Here is a 13965-nt window from a genome sequence, read left to right as displayed (position 1 = left end):
GGTAGATTTATTTTGGATAGTTTCTGAGCAGGTGTTTCCTTGATGTTCGAAGGGCCTACATGAGAGGCCTGCTTTGCGTACGGCCTTCTCAGCTGCAATGGTGCGGCGGGCTGAGGCCGGCGTCGAGCGTTTACCCATCCGGGCCAATGCCGACGGCAGATCCGCGCCGATCCCCACCGCGGGCCTAGCCGGGACACAGAGCAGATGTCGGGGATTACGGCGAAGGCTTCGGAGGGGCTTTAGGCCGGGGTATTTGCGGAAGTCATTCATTGCGGAGGCCCGGGCGGGACCTGCTTGTGAAACCGCTCTCCGTGGAYCGGGATATCCAAATCAAAAGCAAATGTTTTTCCTGGTGCCTTTGGAATAAAAGGGAAAGCATAAATCAATATAATAAAGGGGGTTTAATGCACCAAGTGATATCATGTTTCTGCAGTGCTGTTCTTCACGAGGACGTGGGCAGCACGGGTTTCTCCAGGCAGCGACACCTCCCAGCCGCCAGGAGCAAAGGTTCCCTTGCAGGATGCTTGTCCAGGGACAGGGAGAAGCTGCGTCCCCCTCAAGACCCTCCATCACCTCTGGCTAGAACTGTGGTCTTTCTTTCATAGATGTTTAATGACTAGGAACATTTACTGTGAGCCTGTCTTTCCTCAACTGTTTCATTTATCTCGGGCCCTCTCATTTTGAATATCCATGGGAGGCAAAGCAGCTCAGAAATTGGCCAGCTGTGGTGAAATAGGGCTGGTAGATGACCAAGACTGAGAAGTGGGGAGGAATTGCTACATCACTAGCATGTGATGTAGACAGGCTAGATGCCTACATGTCTACTACATGTAGCCACAAAGTACCAGGCAATACCAGTAAGGTTTTTCAGGGATCTTTATGGGCTTTATTTGTGGACACAGAGCGAACCCTTGTCGCTGTATTTTACTATGTGATACAGAAAAGAAGATTTTATTTTACTGTGTAATGTGGAAAAGAAGATTTATGTAAYGTGCTGAAAATACTAATTCTGCTTTTAGGAAGATTTTGTATGTGGTAATATACTATGTATGTGATAAATCAAGAAAGAGACAGTGGTTGTATGAAGAAGTCATGTGCACTCAAGCAAAATTGCTTGGGAAGAGAGTTGAAGGAAATGAAGGAAACTATCCATTTGTGATAAGACTCCGTTGATCTGAGTTAAACTGCAATTGTGCCAGAGTAACTTAAAGTCCATAGAGGCTTCCAGAGAGACATTATAGTGGTAAAGAACACATTAAATTTTGAGCTGTTTTCAGAGCACGTTTAAGAACATAGCTACTGAATAGTAGTTCAGTGAAGATAAAATCCCAAGCAAAGGTTTAGTAACAGAGCTAATGAATTGCTCTATACTAGAGAAAYATGTGGTGTGGGGAAGTAGATGACTGTTATCTGATGCAAGTCTCCATTGCTATAACAGGGAACAGACRAAAACCCTAGTTTAAAAGACACGGTTTGCAGGAGGCAGAGCTCTGTGTCTGGAATGAAGTATTCTCAGCTGCTTTTGACTTCGGTTAGAATTGAGCTTAACTCAGTGGTTTATAAGCTTAGACCCCAATTTGAAAAAGATCTGCTTCTCCGGGCCTTGCAGTTGGTAGAACAAATTTGTTCCGTGCCATTATAAGTCACTTTTCTGAAAGTCTTGACTTATTAAGGAGTCTTCAAGATGTGAAACACAGGGAAGCATGGTATCCCAATAAACTTCATCCCAAAACACATCTTAAAAACATAATATCAAAACCCAGATCTTTCCACCTAATGCTCTAGCTTTGTGCAAGCAGCAAGGGGTGTGCAGAGTGACCAGCTTTTGTCAACTTTGTGACCAGCTGCCTGCAAGTGCAGGTACCTGCAGACCATTCTCATGTTCCACCTAAATTCTAKATCGAGGCACTGGAGAAGCCTCACGTAAATCAACTTGCCGAATGTGGGACAAGTTGTCGAGTCGAACATGAATGAAATTTGATGAAAGTTTTATGCTTGACCGTTCCAGATCTCTACAATGTCTGTGTTGTCGAATTTGAGTTTGGGTCAACAGCTTCACTTGGAGGACAAAGCTATTTTGACCATCCAGGCAGGTATGCAGGTGCCAATTTTACTTGCTCAAAATATTTAATAGAGTAACTTAGGTAATATGAGTTATAGTTCATTTTTTTTTATCCACCTTCTTGAGGTGGTCTGCAGATAACAAATATGTCTGGCACAAAGATGTACTAAGTAGCAAAACATACAGAAGAATAGATGTGGATGTCAAAAGATGATTGAAAATGAGCAAAGGAGTAATAGTGTGAGATGGGGAAGGTTATTATCTGTTACTTATGTAAAAAAAAAAAATCAAAATACTCCCATAAGCACTTCTTCAAAAGCACATGTACTCAAAACACTCCRGGGAAGTAAACTGTGTTTTCTGCATTTCCTTCGAGGTTAGGAAACATGCCAAAGCTCATACCATGAAACAGAGATGGAGGTGGAGTTAGACAAGCGTGGTTTTGCCGTAATCTTTGTGCTGCTCTTGGTGGATCACCTTCCAGCTTAAGGAAGCATCTTTGGCTATTTTGAGGAGGACATATATCTTGAAATACAGATGCATTTTGTGCAAGGAAGCCAGTTTTTGTGCAGGAAGAGCTGGAAAATCTCAGCACACAAGTTTGAAGATTCTGTCTCTTTTTGTAGGTGTAACTTGGCTGGCTGTACAAATATCTTGCATCTTCATTGGCAAGTAATAGCTTCTGCTAAGCCTAATTACTCCCTTGGAGCTTTAAATCTAAAAGCCGGTTCTATAAAATTTAATATTTTCACCTGCAGTTTTCATGATAAAAGCACAGTTATTAAATAGGGGCAGCCACTATACAACAGTGGTTACCAATAAAACCTGCACAGAAAAAGCTATAGGCACCAAACAAACTTGGTTATAAGCTGAACGTGACTTCGGAAAGGGAAACATAGTTTTAAGATACAAGTTTATTTTTAGATGTAATGTAGAAGCTTAAACCAAAGTGAAGCAGATTGCACGAGGCTTTGTTTCATTGTAAGGTCTCTCAAAGCTGTCGTTTCAGGCTTACTCTGCTCTTTGTATTTACGCCTGTATTCATTTAGCTTGAGGAGGGGAGGAAGCTGCCAGACTTCCAAGAAGAGCTGTGGGAGTGAGCTGGCCTTCTCCCAGGAAAACACACTCCCCAGCAGCTTTTCTTTGGGCACAGAGAAGTTACGAGCAGCGTGGCAGGGTCACCATGCATCACTAGGAGCTCCCCGTGGGCTTCTCAGCGACATCTCCAGGTGTGAGATCATGCAGCTCGTTTTAGACCGCCGTAAAGGTAGGTTATGTTGTGTTGCACAACCATCTAAGTGGAGAGATTTAAGAAAACTCMAACTGTCTTGTGAATGAGGATAACACCCAGCCCGAGTCAGGTGGAGAACAGTAAATCTCTAAGATGCCATCAACAGAGTGCCGTGACCTAGTTTGCTTCATKGTCAATAAGTACATGTGTAAAGGAAGGAATGACGTTTCATCAGTAACTGAGGTTGATGCTGAGGGCCTCAGGCTAACATCCAATGCTTTAACTGGGGGTAGTAATTAGTCCCCAGTGCCATTCACCTTAGGTTTGCTAAAGAAATGAAATTTTGGCAATCCATCAGAAATCCATTTGGATATCCATTTACACACAGCATGATTTTGTTAGTAGTTTTTAGCCAGTATTTTTCTCCAAATGACTTCGAAGAAATGTTTGTTTGCATTATTTGTTACACTTCACTATGACCAATAATGAATGAGAAATGCTGGCCTGCATAAAATTGCACTACGGTTTGCACTGGCAGTGAGTCCTAAAATCAAATTAAAATGCCATCTGATTAATTTCCTTAATTCTCTACTGTCAGAGTAATGATGAAAAGTAACGCGGGCAGGATCCTTGCTTAATCAGTACTGTTGTGTACTAATTAAGTAATGAGATGTAGTAATGTGTTTTGTTTATTCTCAGGCAGGGATGTGTATGCAGAGTCTACTTTTAGTTAACAGGAAAAAAAAAGGCTTTTAACAGCACTCTTTGGGATGTGTTTGCCCAATATTATACACATGAACATTACATTAATGTATTATATTTGAATCTCTTTCAGTACCATGTAAAAAAGAATGAAAAGATGTTGCAAACTTATTATATGCAATAGCTTCCAACAACAAAATTAAAGAGAGTAGATCTGAAGATTTTGCTGTGCTCCTGTGGTGCAGTAACTCGTACCAGTTCCTCTGAAATCGTGCCGGTCTATGTGAAGTGCAGGGTTTTGTTTGTTTCATTTTGTTATTTTTCCATGAAGGTGTCARTATTTGTACTTGAAGCATTTTATTGCTGCTTCCTAGAACAGACTTGAAAAAGGAGTTATTTAAGCAGTTGATTTATTTTTTGAATTCTCTTATGTTTTTCTCAGTTTTTGTGCTTTTGTTTGTATTTTCATGCCTTACTTTAAGCATCATAGCTAGCAACTCCTTCCATGAAAAGATTCTTGCTTGAAACCTGTGCCTCACAATGGCCTTTACAGGGAATGCCATCTATATGCCTTTGTGATAGTGTTTGCATTTTCCCTTTTCTCAAAATATATCTCCTACATTTATATGCAGGMTCTAAATGAATCTTACCAATAGGTTTGATAGCTATGATATAAAGGCTAGACAGTGGATAGGCTTGTTATTGATGTTTGGCTTCCATATATTTTCAAGTATGACTGTAAAAAATAAGAAAAAATAAGTAAAATATTTGATTTTTCTTTCCCTTTTTATTGCTCTCAAGGGGATATGGCTGTATGAGTGGAGACTGGGAGAGGGAGGAAATAGGCTTGAGACCCGACCAATGTGTCATTGTGCTAAAGCCGGCCAGCCAGTGAGGTCATTGTTTTCATCTGAGTCATTTTAGCACGAAAACTCTTACATTATGGAAAACATTGCACATCTTTACTTCAGACATGGAAATATCCAGCCAGCCTCTCAGTAGTAGAGCTCTGCTGACTTCATTTGAGCTGCTCCTGACTCCCAGCTCTGTAAGCAGGAGGGAAACTCAAATTCTCTTGCCTCCCTTTTTACCGCTTTGCCACTAACCCGCCGGGGTTATTCTCTAGTTGMGCTTCCAGCCAGGATGGTGCTTGAAGAGGAACCTGTTAAATCTGTTCCTCACACCTGTCAGCCCTGAATCTAGTAAATCTGTCCAGCCTGGAGCTGGCTGGGGTTGTATTAAAGAAAAAATTCTTAAGCACCAACTCAGGTTGAGGCTGGATTATGTTCCAGCGTGCACAAGGGAAGTCCTGGAGCCTGCATTCCTGGATGTTGATTGTGTTTCATACTCAGGCCCCGCTAGGCTCAGGCTCTATGTAGTCTGATCTAATTGAGAGACCTGGGCAACCTGCCCAGCTCTGCAACTGATTTGTGCGACCGGGAGCCACCCGTGGCATCGCTCTGCGCTTGGCTTTTAGTGTTCGAGGTCTGTAACGTGGGTCTGATAGTTGTGGCATTTCAAGGGTCCTATTTATATAATACAATAAATATAACTCAATTAGGATGTTTCATACCATATAGCAGCATGGAATGAAGATACTGATCGCTGCACRTAAACTAATAGAAATTCTGGGAGGTGGTTTTGGCCACATTTAACAATTGCTCTCTCATCATTTGAATGGAAGGAAAAAACCTTCAGCACAATTCAAGAAAATGAAATGTTGTGTGACAGAATATCTTCTAATCATTTGCAAAGCGTGGATGTGCTCACAGTGTTAATGTGTGGCAGGCTGCATGTCTCCTTAAAAMTTATTCAGCCAGCAGTTTGATAAGGTGTTGTGGGCTTGCCCATTCAATATTAAACTTCTAGGTCCTGTGAATGAAGAGAACTACTCGGTGTTGGCTTTCAAACACGCAGCCTTTGTAGGACCAAGAGCACGCAGACCCTCTAAGAGAAAGTGTGTTTGTGTCCTGGTCAGATAAAGGCTGCTGTGCCGTTCTGCTCTTCTCCTGCCGTGACACTGTGCGGCTCGAGCCGTCCCTCCAGGCAGCTGCACCCGCAGTGACACTTGTCACCTCTGTCTCCATCACTCATGTCTTTGTGGTGGCAACTGGTGATCCTGGCTGTGGTCTGAGCCCGCGCGGTCGGCACGGAGCTGCTGCCCTTGTCCACACGGGACTGGCGAGGCACAAAGTCCTTGGCCGCGATTCTGCGGTGTCTAGCGCAGCACAATTTGAACTTGGATCTCAGTCGTATAAAACCGGCATCCGAACGAATATGAAACCAAAACTGAGCAGCTTATTGGGTCCTCACTTGTGCCTCGTGGAGACAGATATGATCAGGATCTGGGCACGCTTCCAGTAATAATTTTTGTCGCGCTGTAAATACAAGGCCAGCTGTTTTCCGGGTGACCTGACGCTTTCCCTGTCTGTTTTTAATCAGAATTAGGATGCATGGATATATGAGGAAATGAAGTAATAAAAGCTTTTATTATTCAAAATGTGAATTTAAATTTTGTCTTGAATGATCTCTGAAGGAGGCTGAGACTCTTGGTTTGTCTGAATCATTTATTGGTCCCCACTCGTTGCTTAACCCTGCTGTGATAAGAATACCAAAATATTTCTCTCCCCGCCCCTACTTGGCTATTTTATGCCATTGTAATTCTCATTTGGAAGGAATTAGGGAAATTAGTGGCACCACCTATTGGTTGAAAAGTAAAACGAGGAGTTATACTTATTTGCATCTTAAGAAAGAATTAATAAAGCGGGGAAAATAGCCTATAATAAATTCTTTATTCCTATAAAATTTTTTTATAATAATAATAGTACTGATAAAAACTTAACACAAGCTTTCTAAAACAATGGCATTACCAAGCAAATCCTCCTGGTGACTCTTGCCAGTGCTATTGCATCCTACTTGCTTTCATTTATTTATTTGTTTTAATAGACTCATCCTTAAGYATGCTCAGCATGGTCAGGGCGTTGGAATCTAGGTTGTTTGCTGCTCAGCTGAAATTCCTGGAGCTAAGCTTTTTCTTTCTTTCTTTCTTTCTTTTTTTTTTTCCCTAACTTTTAAAAGTATTATCCATTCCCTGGAAGGGGCAGGTGCACTGTGGCAGCTTCGCTGGGGCATTTTGGACGGCAGTCTGGTGATGGCAGGAAGTTTTGCTGCAACATCTTCAAGGGAGAAACTCATCCTTAGCCGTGGGTGCTCTCCGGGTGCTCCGTGACGAATGGTTTCTGGTAGCYGGCGTTGGATGTGCTCGTTTACACCAGGAGCCAGAGTGAAAATGACCTTGTTGTGTAGCATGGGGCCTCTGGGATGACAGAGCTGGTCAAGTTTTGAATTTGTTTAAAAAACAAGCTCTTTTTCCTTCTGACTTAAAGGGTTGAAATGAGGGGAACAGTTGTGCTGTTTGCGGAATAAGACCTAGGTAAAATCTATAATTTTAGGTAAAAAAAGTACCTGGCTTGAGGCTCTTCAGTGCAAGGAGAGCTTAAGGTATGAGATAACAAAAGTGATTTGAGGCTACTGAATGAACTGAYAGTACCACAGTTTCAGTCTTTACTAGACAAGTGCTTGAATTGTTTAGTGTATTAAAAGCYCTTTGAGCTGCTTTTATCTAAGAAAGCAAAGAAGCGGAGTGTAAAATACATAAATCRGAAATACCAGAGAGTGCGTTGGGGTCTCTCCGGGCCTTTGTTTAGGCTTCATTAGCACAGCGGGCGGGAGGGGGTCGCTGGAGACGCTGACCTGACGAGGCTGCTCGCACTGCCACAGCTAAGGCAGGAGAACAAATCCAATGGCATTTTACCACCCTCTTGTTCCAGTCCATCTCTTTGACTAACGAAAGGGTTAAAGATTTCCCTCTATTACCCTTTCCCTTAAAWAAGCCTAGCTCAGAACTGACCATATGCTCCGGGCGTTCCGATGTGGAAGTAGGCATGAGGGATCRCGACTGACTGAGAGCTCATTCTCCGCCTGGAATTTGTTTACTTCCTCTCCACGTGGGTGGCAAAGTGTCCATAAACGTTGTAGCGTGGTGTAACTCACGCTTGGTTCCAGCACAGGATTTACCACTGATCTGGCACTCCAGCAGCAGCAGCTCGGGGGATTTAACAGTCGAAAAGGGCAAAAGGATCTTGGAAGTCATCGYTGCTTGGCAGTCGAAGAGCAAGTTGCTGCTAAACGCGGCTGGACTGTGAGGCAGATGCCTTTTAAGTAGTTATCAACAGGGAAGGAAAATCTGGGGTGCTGCAGGTGGATGTCCTGGCCGTGAAATGTGGTGGGTTTTCTCAGTTTTGAATCTCGTGTGCAGTGAGTAGCAGAAGTTCCTTCTGTTGCTGCAGCCAAGCAGATTTGTATTGCAAGGGTATAATCACAAATCACGTTTCCTCATGTAGTAGGAGAGACTGAATGAGCTGGGCCTSTTTTTCCTGGGGAAGAGAAGGCTGAGAGGGAATCTGATCAATATGTATAAGTACCTGAGGGGAGAATGTAGGGAGGAAGGCGCCAAGCTCTTCTCAGTGGTGGCCAGTGACAGGACAAGGGGAAATGGGTACAAGTTGAAACCCAGGCAGTTCCATCTCCATGTGAGGAAGAACTTGACTGTGAGGGTGCCAGAGCCCTGSAACAGGCTGCCCAGGGAGGCTGTGGAGKCTCCTTCTCTGGAGATCTTCCAAAGCCGCCTGGCTGCCACCCTGTGCCCCGTGCTCTGGGTGTCCCTGCTGGAGCAGGGGGTTGCACTGGGTGATCTCTAGAGGTCCCTTCCAACCTCAACCAGCCTGTGATTCTCTGGTTCTCACGTGGCTGGTGGGTGTTTGGTGCAGTTCTGTGTTCTGTAGCTCGACTTTCCCCTGTGCGAGGCCCCGGAGCTTCAGCTCCGCGGGCTGCCGCGGCCCCTCGCTCAACCGCTCGCTGTGGTGAAGCCGAGCGCGGCCCAGGCGGCAGCTCCGCCGCGGTGCCCAAGGGGATCCACCTCCCTGTCCCCTCCCCTCCATGGCCTCACCCGTGAGCACCACCCACACGTGGTGCAGGTGGCCCACCAGGCGCTGAGGGGGAAGGCATCTGGCAACGTCCGTGGCTGGTGAGAGGGCAGAGTGTGGCCACGGGAAATGCTGCTGACACCTTTGAGACGGTGTCCGGGGTCATGTGTGCTGCACACAGCTCTTTCCAGACATTTTACTAGTATAAAATTTACTAGAGAAGTAAAAGGAGCCTTATAGGGAGCATACGTGTGTGTGCAAGAGGTGGTGAGGTGTTCTGAAGTCTTGCACATAGTGGCTCAGGGCCTTGCTCACCATTAATTAGTTAAAAAGTTGTAAGAGGAGAGCCTTAAAACAACTTCTTAATAAAGAAAAGGCACCATGTTTCAACTTGGTTCTGAAAGTACTTACATATTCTGAGACGTTTTGGGTTATGTGTTCTGGGACATGTTGGGTTTCTGGACATCTTCTCTCTCAAATCCTAGCAAGCATTTCCCTGAAGCATTGCCACAGTGAAAGAAATGCAAACGTAAACTTTGAGCTCTCTGTTTGTCAACAGTCATTTGTGGGGACAGGAGTGAATTTTTCCCATGCTGGGTTCAGACGGCAGTAATTTGTACAGAAATGCTGTATTTAAGTGGAATATGACTGAGATATTTTGTTGATTTTTTTTTAATAATGTCAGTTTGATGATAGGAATCTGGAATTGCGAGTGGAGGGAGAGCAGGCAAAGGGCAGAAAAGTTGGTCAACAGAGCAAGTGGAGCATATTTGTCATGCACTTTTCCYGGAGGGAAAAATACATAATTGCCTGCATACATAAATTAGTATCAGTGGAGGATTAGATCAAAACAGATACACATATATGTTTATATATATATATTATTTATCTTTCTGAAGACAGCCAAAGTGTTTTGGATTGTAGGAAGTGATGCCAATGGGACATAATGTTCCTCGTTGTTATTTGCAAGCACAATTTCTGTTAAGAGCTGATGAGACTCCCCCTTCCCACACTTGCTGAACATCACTGGGATTTCAACGTAGTCGTGATCGTGGTTCCAGTACCCATTTGATGCCATTGCTGTGACTTTTTTTTTTTTTTTGTTAATGATCAGTTAATTCCATGTGATGGCTTGAAAATGCTCTTGACTTGTTGTTTGTTTCTTCACAGGCTGGGATGGTGTTGCGCTGTGGTTACTTCTGGTTTGGCTTATTTCTCGTGCCCACTGCGTGCCTTGTTAAAGATGTGGCATGGAGAGCGTAAGTCCTCAAAGAGCCCTCATGATGTGGTAGGAATTTTCTGCATGAATGTGTTGTGGAAGTCATAGATGTGTTGGGGATGTGCTGTGGCTGCCAGTTCAGTATCTCTCTGTAAAGCAACTGCAGAGCCTTTCAGGGAATGAAAAGGACCTCTCAGCAAAGCTGGAAGTAGGAGTCATTCCTTATATTCAAGTGCAACTAGTAGTGCAAAAAGATGAGCAGTTTTAGTCCTGAAGCTGGAGGATGGAGCCTTCTCCCTGTAATGAGGATGTTTCTTTTCATAATTATTTGCTCTGTCTACCTTTAGTTAGAGGCAAATTTAACTTAGACCTCAAAGGTGCCCTGCTCTTGAAAGGGAGCCCAATACTTTCTTTGGTTGGACTAGTAGATTGGGTTGAAAGTAAAGTTGTGGTACTAGTTAGTGCCCTGCAAGCTCCAGTTCTTCAGACTCTCTTTTAACCGTGAGTCTTCCCAACTTGACTGATCTAACTGAGAGAAGAGCCTGACTCTCTGGRCTCCACATTTGAAGGAAAATCCTGATTCTTTCCCTACCCCAAGAGGTGTGACTAGCCTCACAGAACACTTGTGTGTGTTATTCCCTTCTCCTCCCAAATTTCCCTGGTTTCAAAACACTTCATTTCAATGTAGAATTGTCCTTATCATGTAGAATCTCCTGCGTTTTCTTCACTTTGCTTTAAATGTCTTGAGCCCCAAAGTTTTCGTCTTCTGCAGTGGAAAGCTGTGTTACAACCAAGAAGCTTTTATTTTGCAGAAATGCTTTTCTTTGGACCAAAGTAAGAGATTTCCGTGCACTTTGAATGCTGAGAGATGAGTTGGTAGTTGCGTTCCTGGTCTGCTAGACGAGTGCAAAGAAAGCCTTACCCTTTTGTTCTTCCTCAGGGTATTCTGGTTTCCATAACTCATTACAAGAAGAGTATGATGCAAAAGGTGCTATTTCTAACTTGCCACTTGACCCAAAGCAAAATATTGTAATGTGTTACACTTAGGTCTGGGAAGGAGCTATCTGTCAGTAAAAGAAGATTCCTCTTTAGGAGGAATACTGGAAAAGCAGAATATTTTTGAATATAAGTACATCTCAAAGATCAGCCTAAAAGGATAAATCAGGTCATATGCACATCTGAAAATCTCARTTTAGCACAGCTAAATTGAACTGTTAGTAGGCAAAACTGTTAGTAGTTGGTTAGATTACCAACTGTTAGTAGGTAATCTGTAAATACTGATGGACTTTAAATACTTCAAAATGTCTTCCCTTTCTCTCCCTCAGGTTAATTTTCATGAGCTACACTCCTAAAATTAAAGCTAGGTATGATAATGTAATATGTCTGTTGAAGCCAAATTATAATTTAATAGTCCAGCATACTAGAGATTTTTTTTTGTTGTATTTATTAGATTTCTCCGTTGAAAATGATTTTAAAAGTCTAAAGTTGAGGCTAAATTGTTTAACTCCGGATACTTAAAATTAGCTGTGTCTGTGACCAGCTTTTTAAAGCTTTGGAAAAAAAAAAAATCTTAAAATTAATTTAGTACAACAGGTCTTATTCCTGTGCCAGGCATTATTTAAAACCATTTACAGAGAAGTCAATGGAATATTCCTGTGATTAAAGGTAAATAGGAGCAAAATTGTTTGCTGCATCATCTTGGTGTCAAAGACTGTGAGTTTGTTTCTGAGATGTTTTCATGGTAGCTGAAGGTCAGATATGTCCTTAAGTTGTCCTCTGTTCTTATCAGTGCTTGGAAAAATGACTAGGGAATTGTGAAACGGGCCAGACCAAGGCAGGCTCGTCCTCAGCTATTGCRGATTTAAAACTCTCTTACTGACTGAGCCTATTCTTTAATATTTCTTAGAGCAATCTTAGCAATGTAATCCTTGCTCAGTGGTTCAGACCAAGAATGTGCAGAGGTGGGGAAGCTCTCAAGATGAACATATATGACTGATACRCTGGCTATTTTCCCAGCAGACTTTATCCAGGAGGCTCCTATCAACATTAAGCAAAAAATCTGTTCTCTGAGCAGGACTTTTTTTTTTTTTTTTCCCCTTTTTCTTTTAACCCAGCCCTGAAAAATTAACCTAATTAACATTTTAAGCAGGAAAAATGAAATGACACAGCTCTCAGCACTGGCATATGGAAGGAGTAAAGGCCTGCTTCCTTTCCAAGGGGCTGGCCATGCACGGCGCGAGCCCAAGGCCCCTGCAAAGCAGACGGCACGTCTCCACAGCAGTGGTTGCACCACGTTGCTGTCTGTAATTCCACAGAATCCGTTTTTGGCCATAAAATTCCAGGAGCTCTGACTTCTTATGGCCAAGGAATTTATTCCTTTCAGTTTCTTTTGGACAAGAAGCATATGTCCACAGAAAAAGGATCCACGTGACCCGAAAGGTGTATGTCTAATTTCAGTACAGAGCACTGCCAGCAAAACGTAAGTGCAGTAGAGAGCTTGCATCTGGAAGTGACTAAAAGAAAAGAAAAGAAATTGTTTCAGACCCTTGCCAATATTGTTATTTCTAAAGTGTTCTTCTGTAGCCATTATCAAGCTTTGTAATGCTGTATGCAAGCATGTAATGCAAATTTGCCATAGTGCAAGTGTGAGCTAGTGCTACATGTCCTGTTGTTACCCAGGCCGCAGTTGTCAACATGCCTCTCACCTCCCATGCAGCTCTAGGCCTAAGGTATATATATTTGCCCGTGTGTATATGTGTATGTTTAAGTGATTCAAAGAAATGTGGAAAAGTTCCCTTTTTAGAATGGGGAGGAAGCTTATTATTAGTGCTTGCCTGTAATACCACATTGCTAGCTTTGGTCCACCACCATAAATTGAGTAGTTTGGTTTGGATTTAATTTTTTGCCTTACAGAAGTCCCAGTTATGCTACTAGTTGACATGAACAGCATTGGGAAGGCGAGTTCTTGCTCACATTTGGCACATGTCATTTGAATACATGTCACTCGTGCTAGGAAGTCTCGAAATACTTGGCCCATAAACCTATGTAAGAATCATAAAAACAGTTTATTCCAGCAAAAACTATTTTATTCCTTGCTGAGCAGGAATTTATTAATAACTGGTGTCTCAACACTTTGCCAGTGTTACAGTGAGAAATTTCCTGAGCCTTCCAGTAATTACCAAAATCTTAAAATGTCTTTTTTTATTGATAGTAGGGGAAGGCTGACAGGGGAGGCAGCTKTGCCAGCTCTGGCAGTGGAGGTAGGAGAGAAGAAGTTACGAGGAGCTTGCACATCCCATCCACACACCTCTGCAGGTCCCTGGAGCACAGGGCACCTGACAYGGTGCTGCTGCAAACGAGTCACAGCAGAGGCATCCACAGGTTCTGATCTCCAGAACCTCCCGGCTACTTTCCCAGGACCATTGAGCTCTGCCTTCCCTGGCTTGGAAGGGGAAGGGCTGGCTGCTCAAAATGTGGCTGTAACCCTCAGCTGTTCTTACATCCACAATCGTACTATTCCAACATGAGATAAAGGGGAGCCTGCCCTTATGTACCACATCAAACTTCAGCTAAAGAGTAACATCCAACACAAGAGCTCATCATTTATTGAGGGCTGATACTGCACCTGAAGCCAAGTGCAAGGCAAACACCATGACTTTTGCCTATATTTTAATGTGCCAAAAGATAGCAATGTGTTGTTGTCAAAAAAGAAAGAGCTGTCCATTCCCACTGCAAGCAATCCAAGGAATATTTGTTATGAATTTTG

General features: G+C 43.1%; 1 protein-coding gene across 1 annotated transcript in view; it reads left to right on the top strand.

Moving 5' to 3' along the window:
• Window positions 1-13965, top strand: part of ATP8A2 (ATPase phospholipid transporting 8A2) — a 273938-nt gene that overhangs the window by 233285 nt on the left and 26688 nt on the right. Inside the window, exon 33 of the mRNA XM_026049801.1 lies at window positions 10151-10239. Within this exon, the coding sequence (XP_025905586.1) occupies window positions 10151-10239 (89 nt within the window). The remainder of the gene's footprint in view (window positions 1-10150; window positions 10240-13965) is intronic.

Source organism: Nothoprocta perdicaria, unplaced genomic scaffold (assembly GCF_003342845.1).
Source record: "Nothoprocta perdicaria isolate Ctin4 unplaced genomic scaffold, notPer1 scaffold_62, whole genome shotgun sequence".
Classification (NCBI taxonomy): domain Eukaryota; kingdom Metazoa; phylum Chordata; class Aves; order Tinamiformes; family Tinamidae; genus Nothoprocta; species Nothoprocta perdicaria.
Note: the sequence above shows the minus strand (reverse complement) of the source record. Positions and strands in the feature narration are given on the sequence as shown.